Raw genomic sequence first — 20,572 nt, 5'->3', positions numbered from 1 at the left:
TACCGGATAAGCTGCAAGTAGGAAGGTCAAAGTCAGTATTTCATGGTTACCAACAGTTTATTTTCATGGCCACAGAAACAAGCTTCGGTTGTTCTCAGATTGAAAGCTTCCAAAATTCTGCAGGCTAAATATTTGATTAAATTTGATGGGTCCATTGGGCTGGATTCCATAGACATCTGCATGCAGAATTTCCTATTAAGTTAATAGGAATTTTGAATGCAGATCATTGTCAGGTTTGAGTATCTAGAAATTGGTGAGAAAGCAAATATCTGACTGCCAAGTTTTCTCCCTACTTCCTTAGGATGTCTTAATTTTTCTGAATGAAAAGTATAGGTATCTTTTATAAGGATATCTAGTAAGAAAGATTTGTGGTTGACATGTATAAAGTATGGGTAAGATTCTGTAATCCTATCCCTTTACATCCTAGTGCTTCTTCTCCCTGGTACAATGTCCTGGTTTAGCTTCTATGTAACTCAATTGATGTTTTATTAAAAAAAAAACTTGTTTCTTTTGTTAATATTTTATAATTAAATAAAAATGTTTGAATAAAAAGTATATAACATATATTTGAAAGACTTTTGATACTAGAAAAAATTGACTTTAATTTCAGACTTTGAATGAAAAGTGTAAGTAAAAGGAGAAGTGGTGAGAACATCAAAGTTCTTGTTATGCCTATTAGGAAAGAATAAGTTAGTATTAGAACTATCTAAAAGCCTTGAGAGGAAGGGGAAGGAGTGGAGTCATTGGTGACTAGAGAAAGGGAAGTGGCTACTTGGTGGAATTAACTGTCATTGGATACTGATCAACGATTATGCCATGAAAAAAAGGGAAAGGAAAAGACTTGAACTTGTCAGGAACGTTGCAGCCTTCTTTTATATTAACAATATCACCTCTAACATAGTACACAATGAACAATTTTAATAAAGTATTGAAACATTTTACTTTGAATGTATTCCTTCAGACAGGTTTTAAATTCTCAGGTCCACTGCTGAACACAGAAATAGAGACAAAAGTAAAGGAAGAACTAAGGACCTGATTTAAAATCCATTGATCTTCAATGGGCTTTGGCTCAGGCCCTAAAAAAAAGAATAAACTTTGACATTAACGCAGGATGATTGGTTGAGCATGAGAAGTGACTTGTTAGTGGCTATAGCATCCATAATGTATTCAGAAAACTGCAGAATATTGTGTTTTAAATTGTTGAAGATGGCATTCAAGAATGCAGTGAAAAGTATAATAAAGAAGCTTTTGCCATTTATTCAGACAATAAAAATAAAATGAAAGAAATAAGAGATCTGCTCAGATAGAATCCCTCTAAACTTCTGAAATGTGGTCAGCACAGTATTTAAAGATAATTGAGAAAGTGGGAGCACCCTGGCCTCCACAGTCCTGCTATACAGAGTGGAAGTTCCTCAGGATCATCCTCATGGTTGGTTGATGTAAAAAGGAGGATTAACGTACTAGCTTGTAAATAACATTCAGAAGAACTTTCAAGAAGATAGTCTCTACATTTGTATACAAATACCATAAGTAGTGCTTAATTTGTAATGAAAGAGGTGCCAGGGCTTAAGCAATTTTTTTTTTACTTTCATAACTGACTTGGCAAGCCCAGAGGAACCGGGACTATAAACTGCAGATCCTAGAGGTGCCAGGGCTCAGCCCTGGCAAGTCCTGGAACAAATGAAGCACTGACCATAAGCGTACTGAAATTTGCATTGAGTATGAGAAGACTTTGAACGCAACACTGGCTTCATTTTACACAATGGAGTCTACAGAAAAGGAGGTCTCTGAGAGCTTTGACAGATTACAGGTTGATGATACCTATTGTCATAATCTCTGTGGAAATCTATCTTGATCTAATTAACAGGAAAGAACTGGAATCATACAAGAACAAAACTGAAAAATGATTTAGAAAAACGTAGGTAACTTTTCCATTACCTACCTACCATGACCAAAAGAAGAGGATGAAACAAGGTTGATGGAATCTAATCCTGGTCTTCCTCCTTCTCTTCTAGCATTTAAATGTGAAAATCCAGATATTTATCCCAATTTTTTGTTTGAGAAGGCGACTATGTCACAGTGTGTTGCATCAATATAGTAGGAACTTGTGGAAGTAAAATCATAGAAGACAAGACATCCTGCTGGCTAACTAACAATCAAATGTATTTTTAGCACATTTGGACTGGTTTGGTTGAAACTTTATAATAGGCTAAGTGATGGTAACAGCATAGTAGTATTTAAGGGGAGATAGGAAAGTGATAAGCCTAACTTGTTAGACTGGTGTCTTGAATATTGCATGCCTGTGTTTTACTTCAGAATTCCAAACTCTACACTTTGAACAGTATGTCTTTTTTTTTTTATATCTGAGGAATAAATATGCTTGCATAGTGAATTTCATAATAAACGTTTGTGTTTCATTTAATAAACGCTTCTTATTTTTTTTCAATGTTAGTTTGTTTTCTCCAGAAGAAAAGCAGGGTTTTTGATTTTTGAATTGAGGAAAGTCACAGCAATGCTCGTGTGTCAGTGTTTTGTGTGTGTGTGTGTGTGTGTGTGCGCGCGCGCGCGCACTATCAGTCTCTGCTGTTTAAAAACTTTGCCCTTTTTTAATGTGGTTTTTTGCCCAATTGTCACTAGTGATTTGTAATTACATTTTTAGTCATAAATAGTATCAAGCATTTATGACAGTAATATTAAGTTGTCTGGATGGATAGTGCATTTTTCATTCACTTTTTATTTACAATTTTAATGCTGTGGTAAATGTTGATTATATCTTCTTGTGTCTTCTCAGGACCTGGAATATATTATTTCTTATTCAATATTTTTGCAGTCCTGTTCAGCAAATTAAATGTCAAGTCCTTGTTCTTTAAATTTTTGTCTTCTTGCTAGCAATTACACTAAATTAGCCATTGTTGAAGTCACTATTTTGGTAACAGTCATGAAACCAACTATTTTTCAGGTTTTGGTTATATCCTCCATTTTTAACATTATTTATATAGTGCTATATGTATATATGACAATGTACAATAAGTGAGTTTCTGCCAAGTAACAGGATCTTGCCCCAAAGAACTTACAACAGAAGCAGGAACAATACAGCACAATACAAATTGGGAAGATTCTTTGAATAGATGGATATTATTGTTTTTTGAAAGAGAGGCAGGGATCTTGATATATGTATTTTATTCGGAATAAAATAAACTAATTTAATAATAATATATGGAGATATACCTATCTCACAGAGCTGAGTCCAGCCCCCTGGCTTCACTAGTAGGACCAAGTACTGATTTTGCCCCAGATCCCTGAGTGATTGAACTCACAACCCTGGGTTTAGCAGGCCAATGCTCAAACCACTGAGCTATCCCTCCCCTGATTGTAATTTACCCATATATGTTTTATTATAATTTACTGATTATATTCCTTAATCTAATATTTTTACAACTAGTAAACAATAAACACAAGAAAAAATGAAGCCGTCCAAAATATTTTAAAAGAATTAATTTGTGATTTTACAGACTATCAGCAGTTCACTCTCCTGTTCTGGAGCTGTAGAATCTACTCCTGCTGCTGAATTGTGTAGCAGAATATCCACTTTCATTTAAAAAAATAAGTTTCTAACTTTCTGGTTATGAAGAAAATTTTCATTATGGGAATGTAAACTGATGCGATGCTGTTTTCTTTTGTCTGCAAACAGACTGTGAATCAGTACCTATTTGTGATGTGAACTGCCCTATTTATGTCACTGAGGTGTTACCTCTGAAATCTAATTACGATGACATAATTGCCCACAGTGTTAACTACTTCATGATGACTGTTTTAGTTGCAACATCAAACTGTTATGCTTATCTCACAATTCCAAACCAACCCCTCTGTCTTTCTAAGTGCCAAAAGCCACAAAAACTTCCTGCTAGATTTCCAAACCATCTAGATTCCTCCCTGAGAACTTTCACAATGCAGTTGTACATTTTCAATACAAAATTCTGCATCACATTTAAAACTGAAGATTTAGGGGCAGTGTAAAAAAATATTGAAATAAGTAACAATAAATAATTTAATGATAGGATAATAAAGTATGCAAATAGTCCTAACCAAAGGTGCCCATATGTTAATTTGGTGGTCTTAGTCCCATTAACAAATGACAGGGCCCACATCTCAAAAATCAGCATTACAGTTGATGCCCTTGTTTCTAGCCTTAAGAGAAGCCAGAGGTTCAGTGAGCATATGGATCAAGTTCTCTACTTACTCACAAAGGTTGTTCTTTCAGGTAATGTTTGAGATTTAGCAAGGTTTGAGACATTACCTATCCCTGGCATCATCCATGTTGTACCTTTCTATGGATAGACTTTATTTGTGCTAGTTTATAAAGATGCATTTAGCCCATGCTCTTGAGAACTTCATTGTCTAGTCCTGTCAGCCAGGTTTCTTTTGTTAAGACGTGGAGCTCAGTGAACTGTTTTGGATGGTGCAGTCTGGTTTGATTTTTCTTTGGAAAAAGTAACTAGGAGCTAGATTCACAAAAGCACCTTTGTTCAACATTTAGGCACCACTCACGTTCACAAAATCACTGTTCAGCTGCCACTTAAATCCCCTTAGATTTATTTGGGCATAAGCTTTCGTGGGTAAAAAACCCACTTCTTCAGATGCATGGAGTGAAAATTACAGACGCAGGCGTAAATATACTGACACATGAAGAAAAGGGAGTTACCTTACAAATTACAGCCTCTGTCACCTGATCCAGTACAACCTGCACAAAAGACAGATGGGAAGTTGGGGGGCAGGTGGTGTGTGAGTGCATGCATCAGAATTCCCAGCAGCTAATGCCCTTGTTACCTAGAATGTGTGGGAGAGACAGGTTTGAATCCCCACTCTGCTTGATTTAGTTTAGGGACTTGTGCCTAGGTTATCTACATCCTAGGTGATTGCCCTAACCACATGCTCTTGGCTATTCTGGTGTGGAAATCTCTTCTGTTGAAACTGTGCAACTTTATGTATGAAATTTGAACCTGATTTATCCACATCACAGGGGAGTGCACTAACCACTGGGCTACTTGGTTAAAATAGGGGTAGTCTATCTCTTCATCCTCCCCCTACCCTCCACCTAAGCCAGGTCAGCCCTAACTCCAGGAGAGGGTTCATGGCTGAGAATCCTGGGCAGAGATAGGTGCCTCCCTCTGGCCTGTCAGTCACGTAAGGCCTAGATCAATGGGCTCTGTAGATCTGGGCCCTAAGCCCTGGCTTTTTCCTCTACATTTCACTCCTAGGCAGGAGTGACTTCGTACTCAGCTTGGTGGCTTCTGTGAATCCTTTTCTTAGGTGCCTAACTTTCCCCATGCATTGGATGGGAAGCCTAGATGCCTAACTCAGAGCTGTGAATTCCACTGGGTAGCAGGCTTCTAGGAGTTAGCATTGCAATGCCTACATCCTCTTTGTGAATGTAGCCCTATGTTTTCTTTAAGAAGTGAGACTCATCAAACAGTAATCATTGGCAGGTTTTCTAAGCCATATATGCTTTTGGACTGACAGCTGTAAAAGCTTTGGGAAAACAAATTTCTGTCAATGAAAACTTTTCTCTACAGAAAAAATCCTCACTTGATTCAAATAATAAGATGAATAATTTGTATGAATTAGCCCTAGTTAAACGGATTGATTTTATTAATCTTCTTGATGTGTTTAATTCTGAAATGACTTTTAATTAATAAAAAAAAATCATTAATACACTTTTTAACTTGTGCCATAGCTGGAAACCAACATATGTAGTTCTTAGCAAGCATGAAGAATATTTGAATAACCAACTCAAAAACTGCCAAGAAACTACAGAAAATGACAAGTAAGTATGAGAATTTGAGATTATTGTATGTTAAGAATACTTTCAAGCAATGATAATAAGCACTCTAGCTGCTAAGTGTAGAAATCTGCAAACTACATTGCAGGGAGCTATCATTTTTTAATCGATACTTTTAATTTTCAGGACAATAACAAATGTCTTCATAATTGAAGAATATTCATTAGAGATATATGAGTTCATGCATATTCAGAACGTTCAGGCTTATACTAATTTTGGGACACATTTTATCCTTACACTTGTACAGCACTCCAGTTGATGTAAATACACAAAAATTAAGGGTCAAATATGGCCCTTCTTTAGAAATGACTCCAAATCCTCACTACTTCCCAAGTACATATCGAAATTTTTCAAACCCTTGCTCTACTGTATACAATTTAAGGAAAAAATTCCTTGTTGAAACAGAGACCAGTAACATTTCAGATTTGGCTGGCATATGATGTAAAAACCAGCGAGTACTAATGAGAAACCATTTAAATAGTGTTAGCCTGATGCCTGCCATGACTTATCTGTCATCACTACATATTTCTAAGTACACTGCAATGTCAATAGTTTTAGGATAATACAGTAGAATCTCAGAGTTACAAACACCTCAGGAATGGAGCTTGTTCATAACACTGAAATATTTGTAATTCTTTGAACAAAACATTATGACTGTTCTTTCAAAAGTTTGCAACTGAACATTGACTTAATACAGATTTGAAACTTTACTATGCAGAAGAAAAATGCTGCTTTTAAGCATCTTAATTTAAATGAAACAAGCACAGAAACAGTTTTTTAGCTTGTCAAATATTTTTATTTTAATTTCCCTTTATTTTTAGTAGTTTACGTTTAACAGTACTGTAATGGACAGCATTTGCTATCTTTTTTTTGGTCTCTGCTGGCTGATTGCATACTTCTGGTTTCAAATGAGGTGTGTCGTTGAGTGGTCAGTTCATAACCCTGTTGTTCATAACCCTGAGGTTCTACTGCAGTGAAGTAGTTCAAGTAGTTGTTTTAAAAAGCATTCAGAAAATACAGAGGCAGGTATAAATACACAGCATATGAAAAGGTGGGAGTTGCCTTACCAAGTGGGGGTTCAGTGCTAACGAGCCAATTCAATTAAGGTGGAAGTTGCTGGTGACTACACATTAGGGTGACGAGATGTCCCGATTTTATAGGGACAGTCCGGATTTTTGGGTCTTTTTCTTATATAGACTCCTATTACCCTCCACCCCCATCCCGATTTTTCACATTTGCTGTCTGGTCACCCTACTACACACCACACAATAAAAACACTAACCCAGGAACCAATCCCTGCAACAGACTGCGTTGCCAACTCTGTCCGCATATCTATTCAAGGGACACCCATCATAGGACCTAACCACATCAGCCACACCAGGGTCTCATTCACCTGCACACCTACCAATGTGATATATGCCATCATGTGCCAGCAATGCCCCTCTGCCATGTACATTGGCCAAACTGGACAGTCTCTACATGTGACATCAAGAATTATAACATTCAAAAACCAGTAGGAGAACACTTCAGTCTCCCTGGACACTCAATAACAGATTTAAAAGTGGCAATTCTTCAACAAAAAAACTTCAAAAACAGATTCCAATGAGAAACTGCAGAACTGGAATTAATTAGCAAACTGGTCACCATCAAATTAGGCCTAAATAAAGACTGGGGGTGGATGGGTCACTACAAAAACTAATTTCCCCCTGCTGATACTCATACCTTCTTGTCAACTGTTTGAAATGGGCCACCTTGATTACATTGACCTCATTAGCACTACAAAAGTGATTTTTCCTCCCTTGGTATTTACCTCTTCTTGGCAACTGTTGAGAATAGCCCACTTCCACCTTAATTGAATTGGCTCATTAGCATTGACCCCTCACTTGGTAATGCAACTCCCATCTTTTCATGTGCTGTGTATTTATGCCTGCCTCTGTATTTTCCACTCCATGCATCTGATGAAGTGGGTTTTAGCTCACGAAGGCTTACACCCAAATAAATGTGTTAGTCTCTAAAGTGCCACAAGGACTCCATGTTGTATTTGCAACATGGTTTACCTTCATTGATTTAACACAGGATGTTACCTTTCTATGCAATGCTCCTTTTCTTTCCTGTGGTTTCCAAAGATGATATTGATCACTTCAGCACTTTTTGTGCTGAATTGCTTCCACATTGTCTTTATTTTCTGTTTGTAGTAATGCCTACAAAAGCATTCCCAAACATTGTTGGTTTAAATTAGAAAATGAAATATTTTTTTAATGTGGCCTTTTTTTACTGATGCTACTTATTTTTTTAATTTTGGGGATGTGTCCTCAGATGATTTCATTGCACTTATACCAGCATAAAATTGATTTTGGGGTTAGTCTTGTTCTGGCCTTATCCAGCAAAATGTTTAAGCAATGTGAATAGTTTCATTTAATGGGACTAATTTGTGTGCTTACAGAGTGCTCAGTACCGCCTAAGAGAGAGCCCTTAAACCAGTTATGAATTCGGCCCCTGTTTGTTAACATGGAAAGCTGAGAAGCGCTTAAGGAAGCTGGGCCATAAATTGGTTCAGCTCCATTGAAATCAGTAGAACTGTGCCAATTTATGCCAGCAGAGAGTTTGGCCAGCTGTATGTTTTATGTTAAGCCATATACAAATGAAACCATCTGAATGCTGCAAAGCTGTCTTTGGACATGTATATTCTGTATCACTTTCAGAATAATGAGAACTGATTGTTTTCATTTCACAACTGTGTACTCTGTTTTGTACTGCATAGTATTCAATGAAAGAGAATAATTACAGCCAAATAAAGTTGTATTAATCGTAACTTGACCTTTTTCAACAGAGTAACAGATCTAATTGCGTTGATTTTTTTTTTACATAATTTAACTTCTTTCTCAAGTTAAATGACTTATAATCAATTAATGCAAGAAATATTCTGAATCAAAATATTATTCCACTTTGTTGTTTTAACAGGAAAATGTATCAGGATCACATGAACCAGTATAAAGAGATTTTGAAACAACACAAAGCAAAATATTCAGAAAATTCTCTAGCTCAGGAATATTATATGAAAAAAAAAGAGATTGAAGAACTCCGGAATAGAGTTCTGAAACATTCTGAACAATTTAAATGGAAGGAAGCTACCCTTTTGGATATTTTAGGTACCAGTATTACCATATTAATACCAATAAGGTCCAATTTAAATAATAATAATTTATAGTCCATTGCAAATTCAAAGCATTGTACAAACATTAACTAATTAATCTCCTTCATAGATAAGAATTATTTTCTCCATTATACAAATGGAGTCAGTGGCAAAACCTGGATTTCAACACTGGGCTTTCTGAGTGCTCGTCACTCAGAGTCACATGTCCTTTGGCTTGTGGTAACAGGTCCTTAGAGTATTCCATTGCACCAGAGGCTTCTTTTACTATTTTGAAGTTAATTTTCAAACATTTATTTTATGCTGTTCCTAGTGTTGTTATTCTATGTGTCTGTATTATATTGCTCTTTCTGTACAGCACTTGAACACAAATGCAGAGTGCTTTGCCGACCAATTAATATTATATATTAATTGTCTTTGCAAAAATTATGACAGTGAATGAACAACCTAAAATGCAACTTTATTTTTTCAGAGCCTGCTCCTTTTAGGTCACTTTCTGATTGGGCGTTACAGATGTATCCATGACACATTCTCTATATTTACTGGCTGGTGGGTAGGAAAGTTTATGTTTGGCTTTTTCACTATCTTTGTAGCCTTGAATGTGGTGATGATGATGTGCGATCATTCGTTATCGAATTTGATCATCTTTCGTGGGAGTTATTGGTCCTCAGGTGGCTAATAAGGCCAATCCTTGAACCACAAGTTCTATTGCAATGAGGGCAGATGTTTTCAGGCTCAGCAGGAGGCTGTTGACCATGACTGGAAGCCAGTCTCTCCTTCCTTCTGCGCCTCTTGTCCTCTTCAGATTGTTGGCGAGCAAATGTGATAATAGCCACAAGAAATTACTGTCATTAAATTACAACTTTATGCTTAGACGTTATTTCTGCAGGAGTTTTGCCCGAGGGAAAATTGAGGGCCAAATAATACCCTCCATGAGTAGGGCCCGGGAGGAAGAAAACTGAGGTTCCTTTCATGAAGTTTCTGTCAAAATGTTCCATTAGAGAAGGGTGGGGCTTTGCTACACCATGGAAGAATAAGAAGATTTAGTCTCCAAACCTTGACTCAAAAGTGTGCTGAGGCTATCTGCACATATAGCATGTGCCTCTGCACTGGCTCCAAGGCCTCCTGAAGCAACCCCGCCACCTCCCAGCTGCATAACGACATTGTAGCTGCACTACAAGGTAACCTCCAGAGCAGCTTGGGGGAGGAAATGCTTTTCTCCAATCCACAAGGGTTCCGCTGAACCTCACTGTCTCACCAGTGTGGATCTGGAACCCGAAAGGGCTTCGGGACATAGGTGTGTGTGCGCACACATGTAGGAAACAGTGCTGTGTAGCTGGCTGGACGCCTCTTCCAACTTATTGGTCAAATACTGCCATTTCTTACCCGTTTGCACCCCCTTTTAGTTACAATGGCAGTTACATGCATGCAATTAAGGTAACATCTGGCCCTCAGAACTTACTCATACAAAATTCCCATAAAGAGAGTTTGCTTAAGGGCTGAGTAAAAACGCTGGGCCATCTCCTTACCTCAGAGGGGTTGCCCTTTCATGAATCTCCCCTTTTCTGCACATTATGGGAGATCAGCCAACTCTTCAGCACCCCCCACCACCACCTGGGCGTGGCAGAGCTCTTTCTGTATATCCAATATCTGCACTGAGGGGATAAGGGTGTGATTGGGTGGGCTGGGACTCCATGGACCTTATCTGGAAAAGGGAATACAGTCCTAGAGTACTTCTAGTGCACAATCCCTCACTGTGACCAGCAGGGAGTCCCTGTTAGTGCAGCTCCACTGGGTTCAACACTAATGTGGAGGCACATAGCCTGCACATAGATGACCCTGGTCTCCTTGATTCTGCAGGTTCGTGCGTGGCCCTTGCACCCTTTTTTGTGAGGGGGCACACTCCATTCCCCTGACAGACAATGTAGGGAAATCTCCAGAAACAAATCCTCACTAAGATTTCCTCCCCCAAATCTCCCTACAGCAGGTTTTAACAGTGCAGGGGACATTCAGGCCCTGAGTATAGGACTTCAGCATATGACCCAATGGGAGTTTTGCCCCTTATAGGGATCATATAGGTGTAATTCATAGACTGTGTAGATATAAACTCTTTTCAGTATAATATACATACAGATGTAATAGTTTAATATCTGTATTCTCTGACATGACTGTATGTCATACATACATACTATACTCACTGATTCTTTAACATAAAAGTGCTTATCTGAGGCAAAAAACACAAGACGTCCTCAAGCATGCTGCAGTTTTTACCCAGAAATCTTCTGAACTAGAGAAAGAAGCAGATGAAGTAGAAATGAAAATTAATTATTTCAAACAGGTAACAGTGTATTCATATATAATTTAATTATATACAATTGTGTTTTACATTTGTATATGCATGGATATACACTAATATGTCACTGTGTCTTTCTGTAGTGATAACAGTACATTGTGTTTCCTAGCACACAGGCATACAGGATGACCCCAGAATTAGTAATTACTGTATTATTTCTGTTGCATTGTAAGTGTTCTATTTAGGAAAGGGGGAAATGTGACTCCATGAATTTATGGACTCTTGAGGATTGCCTTATATTGATCTCAGCTTACACCATCATTTCCCTCAAGGGACAGTGTCATGGTGACCTCCCTTCCAGCTCAAGAAGGCTAAACCTATCAGTGCCATTCCTAAATGAGCCACAGTGCTCCCAGTTCCTGCTGGCATTTAAGATGTTGCAAGTTAACCTTGTGAATATTAATGTATTGTACCTAAATCTGGAGTTCATTGTCAGAATGGCATACATTCCTGTTCTCTTTTGAATAGATGTAATGCTAGATAATTCTCTGTCTCAGATGATCCTCATCTCTACAGCTTGTGCCTTTGCACCAGAGCTAAACGTAGTCCTGTTGGGTAGCAGAAGCACTGCTCCCAACTAGGACCACCTTCCTAACAATGTGTGTGTGTAAGGACAGAGCCATGGCGCCACACTCCTAACACACTGCCCAACTGAGCTGGCTTGGTGTGGAGGAAGGCACACTGTATACCTGTCAGTGGATGCTGAAACTGTTACTCCAGCATGCAGTGCCCAGGAGGCATTTTGGCTAACTTAACCAAAATTCCTTCTGTTGCCCCGTGGCCCCTCTGTACCTCAAGAGTGTGGGCAGTGGCAGTAAGGCACAGTATGGCCCATAATATCCAGGTTAGCTCACTGTCAGTAGCGTTTCATCCAGAATGCTTTTAGCATAATAAGATATACTGTATGGGAATTTGGAATTCCTTAAATGCCTGGGAAATTTTCTCCAGTCTAGGACTTCTTGGTGATGTCTTCCTGAACAATTTATCCTGAGTTCTTCCTGAAGACTCCCAAAACTTTAGAAGCTGGGGAATTAGTCTCCAACCTGAGTATAGCATTATGTAGTTGATGCCGAGTTGGAATTATTGTAATACATTTATGCACGTTAACCAAATAAGAATTAAATGTTAATGATTTTTTAATTCATACTCTTATAGTCCCACTATGAAAGAGTTTGCTTTAGGACATTGTTAAAATGATTTTTAAGGACTTACATAAAATTCCCAGGCTGAATTTCTGTGATACTTTAGGTCACGTTCTAGAATGTAAACTGGCAGGTGTCTACAAAAAATTGTTGGAGAGGTATTTGGACGTTGACTACATCCACTCTAGGTTGGGCTTCTAGCTTGGTGAGCTTTTAGAAGAAGTGGAGATCTGGAAGTCTTGAAATATTGCTGAGCTACAGTGAACTTACATTTTGCCTTAGAGAAGACCTAGAGAGAGAGAAGGTGTGAGAATTGGAAATCACAGAAAAGGATTGGATTATCTAAAACATACACATCACTTTGTAAATGTGGAAGATATGGGAAGAAAGATTATTCTCTCATGCGAAGATTTAGCATTAGGACAGATATTTTTGTTTCATCTGATATTGGTTTCATGCTTCCTGTATATATTAGTCCAATTCTTTATTATTTGCTCTTCTTTTGATATATTACTATTAATTTGCTACTTGCTGGCTTGCTGCAAATAGATAAAGGATTTAGAAGGGGAACAATAGCCTAAATTGATCCATCATTGAAACATACTTAATTGTATCAGAGGCATAAAAATGATCAAGAAGCTGCATTGCAGTTCTAATAAACTAAGGGACAGTCCTGATTCCATTAAAGTCAACGGCAAAAGTTAAGTCAAAACTGCAGAGGGAACAGAGTCAATCCCTACCTGAGTGTTATTTATTTATTTATTTGTATTACTGTAGTGCCTAAGGATCCCAATCAGAGAAGGTCCCACTGTGCAAGGCTCTGGATAAACACTTAATACAATGGCTTAGGGACAGTAATGTTATAATAATTAAGGAGACCATCTAAAGAGCTCCTATCTATGAATGGATTTAGCAACATCAGCAGACATCTGTGGCAGGCTGTTAATATTTTTCAACTTTTGACATTTATTTTATTCATTACTTTTTAAGCAGTTTGAAAGGAGTACAGAAGATCAAAATCATTCTACAATTATTGAAGGAAAAAGTAAAAAAAAATTAGAGAAAAGGAAGGCGTTTAAAGAAAGGTAAACTTTTAAACTCAGTTCTACAGTCTGCAGATAAGTGAGATGGGGCAAAGCCTGGAACCATGCATAAAGTCTGACATCTCTATGGCACTAGAATTTTCCCTCAGTCCGGTACAGAGAACCAGCTCAACTTCTCCACAGTGGCTTCACCAGCCCATTGGTGTAGTTTGACTTCTATATTGGGGTGCGGGAGGAGGCAGCTCCTGTCAGGCAAACAGAGCCATGCGTGGGGCAGAGGGACAAATTTTGCGCCTGCCCGAGGCTTGCAGTTTGGGGGGACAACATGCTTCCTGCCCCCAAAACTACACCCATGGTTGTGGCTATGACTGCTGCACTTCTCATCCCAACACAAATGGATTTAATTATTTTAGTAAAAGCTGGGGAAAACTTGATTTTAAAAAGCTGAATCTATCTGAAGACATCTTATTCAAATCTGTTAAGTGTTGGTCTTTGATTCACACCACCACTGCTTAGATTTATGTATACATCTTGCAGCTGTTGAATATTGCTGCAGTTATTGTGAAATCAGAAGTTACAGCCACATCATCTTTACTACACAAAAAGAGTTGTAAATATTTGGTGCATAACTAATAATCTGGGTTTTATAGGCTTCCAAATGTCATCTGTGATCAGTTCATTTTTTGAGCCACTTAAGAAATCTAAATCCTAATTTAATTCTTAAAAACATGCATGATTGAAAGCTGTATAGACAGGATTAATGGCTTAGTAAATTAGTCAGTGGTCATTTACAACTGAGCCTTAGTTTAATTTCAGCTGATTTACAACTGACTGAAAATCATTGTCAGGGCCAGCCTGAGTTTATATTGGACCTTTGGTGAGTACTAAAACAGGGACTTAACGCCCTATACAAAATTGCAAAACTCTATTTTAAGCTCCAACTATGTCTTAAGGACTTGGCCTGATCGTTGTGCACTAAATTGTCTTGCATTATGATCTCCTTGTAAAATGAACATGATATATTTTTAACGCTTTTAAATTAGTGTTTATTAGGCTAAAAATGGAAGCATTTATCATTTTACTATCCTTGAAATCTCTTCCAGAAATCCCCACTCATTGAAGTCTCTGTTTGTGTCCTCTCACAGACTTAGGATGTGTTCAAATGTTTGATTTCTGATGATTTGGACATGTATATCAGTTACATCTGCATGAATATGTTAGCACGCATCCCTGTCTCCTTTTTTCCCCCTTTTGTTGGTAAGACTTCAGAAATAAAGAGAAGCAAAAAAGGCTAACAGTAGTCAAAACTAAATACGAACAAACTGAAACTCTTCAGGTGGGATTTCCAAAAAAACTTAAGATCCAGATCCTCCAAAGTATTTCTCTGATTCATTTAAGTGTGAATTAGGTACCTAAATACCTTTGAGGACTTGGGCCTAAGTAAGTTTGGAGTACAGATTCCTTTGATTTTCTCTTTTGAAAAATCCCACCCTCCATTTATCAGTTATAGATAATGTGCTATTGCTCAGGAAGGTTGAAGTCTTAAAAAATGTCAGGTTTCAGAGTAGCAGCCGTGTTAGTCTGTATCCGCAAAAAGAACAGGAGTACTTGTGGCACCTTAGAGACTAACAAATTTATTTGAGCATAAGCTTTCGAGGGCTACAGCCCACTTCTTCGGATGCATAGAATGGAACATATATTGAGAAGATATATATACACATACAGAGAGCATGAAAAGGTGGGAGTTGTCTTGGGGAGACATGTAAGTATTCTCACACTTCTTATCAAACTGTCTGTACTGGGCTATCTTGATTATCACTTCAAGGAAGTTTTTTCTCTTACTTAATTGGCCTCTCAGAATTGGTAAGACAACTCCCACCTTTTCATGCTCTCTGTATGTGTATATATATCTCCTCAATATATGTTCCATTCTATGCATCTGAAGAAGTGGGCTGTAGCCCACGAAAACTTATGCTTAAATAAATTTGTTAGTCTCTAAGGTGCCACAAGTACTCCTGTTCTTTTTAAAAAATGACACTGACATATGTAGCGTTATACTCTAGGTTTTCCAAAAGTGTTTGAGAGAGAAAGTGCACAATTGTTTCTCAGTTTGACTAGAGATTTTAACTCTCTCTTTGAGTATCTAAAATATTTTTTTCCTCCAAATAAGAGATTTTTGCCAAAACTGTTTGGAAAGCATGTTCCATGGACTGTGATTGTAATTCTTTCATCCTCTCTAGATCATGACTGATTAGATTTTATTTACTAATGGAAAAAGTTCATAATATGTTTGAGAATAAAAATATTCATAAGGGGCTTGTCTGTACTACGAAATTTAGAACATGACCTTGAAGAGTCAGTGCCAGCCATGAAAGCACAGGCGCTGTAGGTAAGGACAAGTCATGTTCAGCATCATGTCAGTTAGTCATGGTTAAAAATACTCAGCACTACTTGTCTTTGTCTATGCTGACTGCAAAGTCACCGTGAGCATTGTGTTAGTGAGGCTCTTCAAGGTTGTGTTCTAACACAATAAATATTGTAGTGAAGACAAGGCCATGTTCACTGATGTCTCACAGCTTTATCAAGCTCGGATAAAGAAATTACTGCTGTGGACAGGAGATTTTATTTTGGCTTTAGAGCCTCTACTTTTGCCATTTGAAGTTCACCTTGGCAAATAACCAAAAGAATTATCTGTTTTGCAATTATGATCAAGATAAAGATTTCTTATCTACTCAGATGACTAATAATATAGCTGAAGTAGATACTGAAGACAAATAATCTTTTTTGTTCATGCTGCAATTTTGAACATTTTGAGCTTCAGTCTGTAGTTTGATTTTTCTTTTAATGATTATCAATTAAGTCAGAGAGAAGGAAAGACCATATGACTCCTATGGATTTTTTCAATAGCATTTTTAGGGGGGAAATATATAACCACCTTGTATTTGTGTTAAGTTTAACTCCAAGCTGATTTGAGGGTCTTTATTCCTAAGACTTCATTTAAATATTTATCTTTGTCATCTTAAGAAATTATGACATGTGACTGAAGTCTTGTTTCAGTAGCTCTGATGGAAAGAAGTATTTTCCTGGAATAATAAATAATGTAATAATACTTTATTACCATAGGGCCGGATTGTTAAAGGTATTTAGGCAACTAAAGATTTCAAAAGCACCTGGATGCCTACCTCCCACTGGCTTTTGAACATCCCACTAGGCACCCAATTGCATCTTTAGGTATATAAATACCTTTAAAAATCTGGCCTGTAGTATCAGGTAGTTTTTGCTCAGAACCGCTATTATATCACAGCCTTGTCCAATTCAGTGCAGAATGAAGGCCTCAACAAGGTGTCACTAAACAGCCTAGTCCTGAACAAGATGCAACTAAGGCCTGGTCTACACTAGGAGTTTATGTCGAATTTAGCAGCGTTAATTCGATTTAACCGTGCAACTGTCCACACCAGGAAGCTAATTAGTTCGACCTAGAGGGCTCTTTAGTTCGAATTCGGTACTCCACCCCGACGAGGGGAGTAGCGCTAAATTCGACATGGCTATGTCGAGTTAGCCTATGTGTGGACGGAAATCGACCTTAGTAGCTCCGGGAGCTATCCCACAGTGCACCACTGTGTTAACGCTCTGGACAGCAGTCCGAGCTCAGATGTTCTGACCAGCCATACAGGAAAAGCCCCGGGAAAATTTGAATTCCTTTTCCTGTCTGGCCAGTTTGAATCTCAATTCCTGGTTGGACATCGGGGCGAGCTCAGCATCGGCAATGATGCAGAGCTCTCCAGCAGAGGGGTCCATGCAATCTCAGAGTAGAAAGAGGGCCCCAGCATGGACTGACCGGGAAGTCTTGGATCTGATCGCTGTGTGGGGCGATCAGTCTGTGCTTTCGGAGCTGCGCTCCAAAAAACGGAATGCAAAGACCTACGAGAAGGTCTCCAAAGCCATGGCACTCAGAGGATACAGCCGGGATGCAACGCAGTGCCACGTGAAAATCAAGGACCTGAGACAAGGCTACCAAAAAATCAAAGCGGCAAACGGACGCTCCGGAGCCCAGCCCCAGACATGCCGCTTCTACGAGGCACTGCATGCCATTCTCGGTGGGTCTGCCACCACTGCCCCACCAGTGACCGTGGACTCTGAGGATGGGATAGTGTCGACGGGCAGTTTCTCGGCGATGTTCACGGATGGGGAAGATGAGGAAGGGTTTGTGGAGGACGAGGCAGGCGAAAGTGCTTACAATACTGATTTCCCCGACAGCCAGGATCTCTTCATCACCCTCACAGAGATCCCCTACCAACCCTCCCTGGCCGTTAACCCGGACTCTGAATCAGGGGAAGGATCAGTCGGTAAGTGCTATAAACATGTAAACATTTATTTTTTAAAAAACAGGAATAAAAACTATATGAAAAGAAGGTCAATGCATATGGGGATAGAACAGAAATCCTCTTGGGAGAGTTCCACGAAGCTCTCGTAGAGGTACTTGAAAAGCCTCCACAGGAGGTTCCTGGGGAGAGGTGCCTTATTGGGTGCTCTTTGGAAGCACACTCTTCCGCGCCAGGCTATCCTCAGGTACTGTGGGAGCATTGCCTCCATGAGCATGGCAGCATAGGGCCCTGGTTTGTGCAGGGTTTCACGCAGCATGCACTCTCTGTCTCTCTTAGTGACCCGCCCCAGGGTGATCTCGCTCGGCGACTGCTGCATCTAATTAGGGGAATTAGTGTAATGTTACTATTGGGAATGCTTCACTTTTCCTTTGCATAACAATAAGCGTCGTTTAACAGCCACGTGGTGGAGGCTGCAGAGGGGAAGCATACAGGGATCTTTCCCGGGGACAGCCACGAGGGGGTGGAACAGGGTCAGAGTTTATGCTTTCCGGATTGCCTGCAGCAGGAGGGCACTGCTATATATTAACTTTTAAGCAGCCTAAAGTTTACGGCTTACCATGCCTGGCTGCTACACGGATTCTGCTGTCCTGCCCCGCTTGTCTGATCTCCAGTGCAAGACCTCAGGCAATGAAAGCGAAGGCCGAAAATTCGAACTTGTCCTGAGAGCGCATGAGATAGGTGCCGTGTATGGTCTTGTTCACAGAGACAGACTAGACTGTGTTCAGTGTTCGCAAACATGTATCTTTGCAAGGAAATCACTTCCTTTTTCCCATCACACAGCTGTGGCTGTTTCCCGACCTGCCCCGGCATCCCCCTCACAGAGGCTGGCGCAGATTAGGCGGCGAAAGAAAAAGACTCGGGACGAGATGTTCGCTGAACTGATGGCCTGCTCCAGAGCCGAGGCGGCCCAGCAGAGCCAGTGGAGGGAGACCCTCTCTCAGTACCAGCGCTCACACAGCGAACGGGAGGACAGATGGCGGCAGGAAGACCAGCAGGCGACTCAAACGCTGCTTGGCCTAATGAGGGAGCTCCGGCGCCTTGTGGATGTTCTGCAGGACCGCAGGCAGGAGGAGAGAGCCCCCCTACACTGTATCTGCAACCGCCCTCCCCCGCCACAAAGTCCTGTCCCCCCCTCACCCAAAATAACAAGAAGGAGGGGCGCTAGGGGCCGTGAAAACTGTCACTCCACCCCAGCAGAACGCTCATGTACCAAACAGCTCTCATTCCCTAAATTTTGAGAAGTGCTTCCCTTCCTGGCTCACCCAATCCCAAATCCCAGTTTCATCCCCCAACTGTGTAGTCATGAACCTTGCCTGGCCACCCGACGTAGATGTTGGTAAAACGTCCCCTATGGTCCACCAGTGCTTGCAGCACCATTGAAAAGTAGCCCTTTCTGTTAATATACTAGCTGGCCTGGTGGGCCGGTCCCAGGATAGGGATGTGAGTCCCATCTATAGCCCCACCGCAGTTTGGGAATCCCATCGCGGCGAAGCCATCTATGACGACCTGGACGTTTCCCAGGGTCACTACCTTTGAGAGCAGTAGGTCAACGATTGCGTTGGCTACTTGCATCACAGCAACCCCCACGATAGATTTGCCCACGCCAAAGTGGTTCGCTACTGACCAGTAGCTGTCTGGCGTTGCAAGTTTCCAGAGGGCTATGGCCACTCGCTTCTGCACACTCAGGGCTGCTCGCATCCGGGTGTCCTGGCGCTTCAGGGCAGGGGACAGCAAGTCACAGAGTTCAAGGAAAGTGCCCTTACGCATCCTGAAGTTTCGCAGCCACTGTGATTCATCCCAGACCTGCAGCACAATGCGGTCCCACCAGTCCGTGCTTGTTTCCCGGGCCCAGAATCGCCGTTCCACAGCATGAACTTGACCCATTGCCACCATGATCTCCGCGGCGCGGGGTCCTGTGCTTTGTGAGAGGTCTGTGCCACTCTGACACTTCATGTCCTCACCGTGCTGCCGGAGCCTCCTCGCCCGATTTCTCAGCAGCTGACTGTGGAAGAGGTGGACGATAAGGTGCGAGGAGTTGACAACGGTCATAAGTGCAGCGATGATCGCAGCGGGCTCCATGCTCGCAGTGCTGTGGCGTCCGCGCTGTCACTGACCAGAAAAGTGCGCGAACAGATTTCCCGCCGGCGCTTTCAGGGAGGGAGGGCGGGAGTGACGGTTGAATGACGACAGTTACCCAAAACCACCCTCGACACATTTTTCCCCCAGCAGGCATTGGGGGCTCTACCCAGCATTCCAATGGGAAGCGGGGACTGCGGGAACTGTGGGATAGCTGCCCAGAATGCACCGCTTCCAATGTCGACGCTTGCCCCGTTAGTGTGGACTCACAAAGTCGAATTAGTGTCCTTAGTGTGGATACACAAATTCGACTTCATAAGGTCAAATCCACAAATTCGACCTAAGTTAAATCGAACTACTCTTGTAGTGTAGATATACCCTAAGTAGTCCTAGCAAAAGCTCTCAGTTTATCTCCAACTTTATCCCTGGTTGCTTTTCAGCACTTGCCATGCATTGATTTCCATGACATCTTAAAATGACACTATCAGCTTTAATATCACACTTCTTTTGGAAGATATAGTATCTTGCTAGAAGTAATACCTATGATTACTATAACCGAAAGATTCTCTTTTTCCCCAGTTTG

At 40.4% G+C, this 20,572-nt stretch overlaps 1 protein-coding gene across 9 annotated transcripts in view; it reads left to right on the top strand.

The window, feature by feature from the left end:
* Positions 1-20,572, top strand: part of C4H14orf39 (chromosome 4 C14orf39 homolog) — a 59,046-nt gene that overhangs the window by 15,782 nt on the left and 22,692 nt on the right. For 8 of the 9 annotated variants that reach the window (XM_045017064.1, XM_045017071.1, XM_045017066.1 and 5 more), the window contains 5 exons: positions 5,735-5,824; positions 8,801-8,988; positions 9,463-9,505; positions 11,208-11,328; positions 13,476-13,570. In XM_045017064.1, coding sequence (XP_044872999.1) covers positions 5,735-5,824; positions 8,801-8,988; positions 9,463-9,505; positions 11,208-11,328; positions 13,476-13,570 — 537 coding nt within the window. The remainder of the gene's footprint in view (positions 1-5,734; positions 5,825-8,800; positions 8,989-9,462; positions 9,506-11,207; positions 11,329-13,475; positions 13,571-20,572) is intronic. The other variant, XM_045017063.1, reaches the window with a different exon arrangement.

This window comes from Mauremys mutica, chromosome 4 (assembly GCF_020497125.1).
Source record: "Mauremys mutica isolate MM-2020 ecotype Southern chromosome 4, ASM2049712v1, whole genome shotgun sequence".
Classification (NCBI taxonomy): domain Eukaryota; kingdom Metazoa; phylum Chordata; order Testudines; family Geoemydidae; genus Mauremys; species Mauremys mutica.
This window is presented reverse-complemented; position numbering and strand designations above follow the sequence as displayed.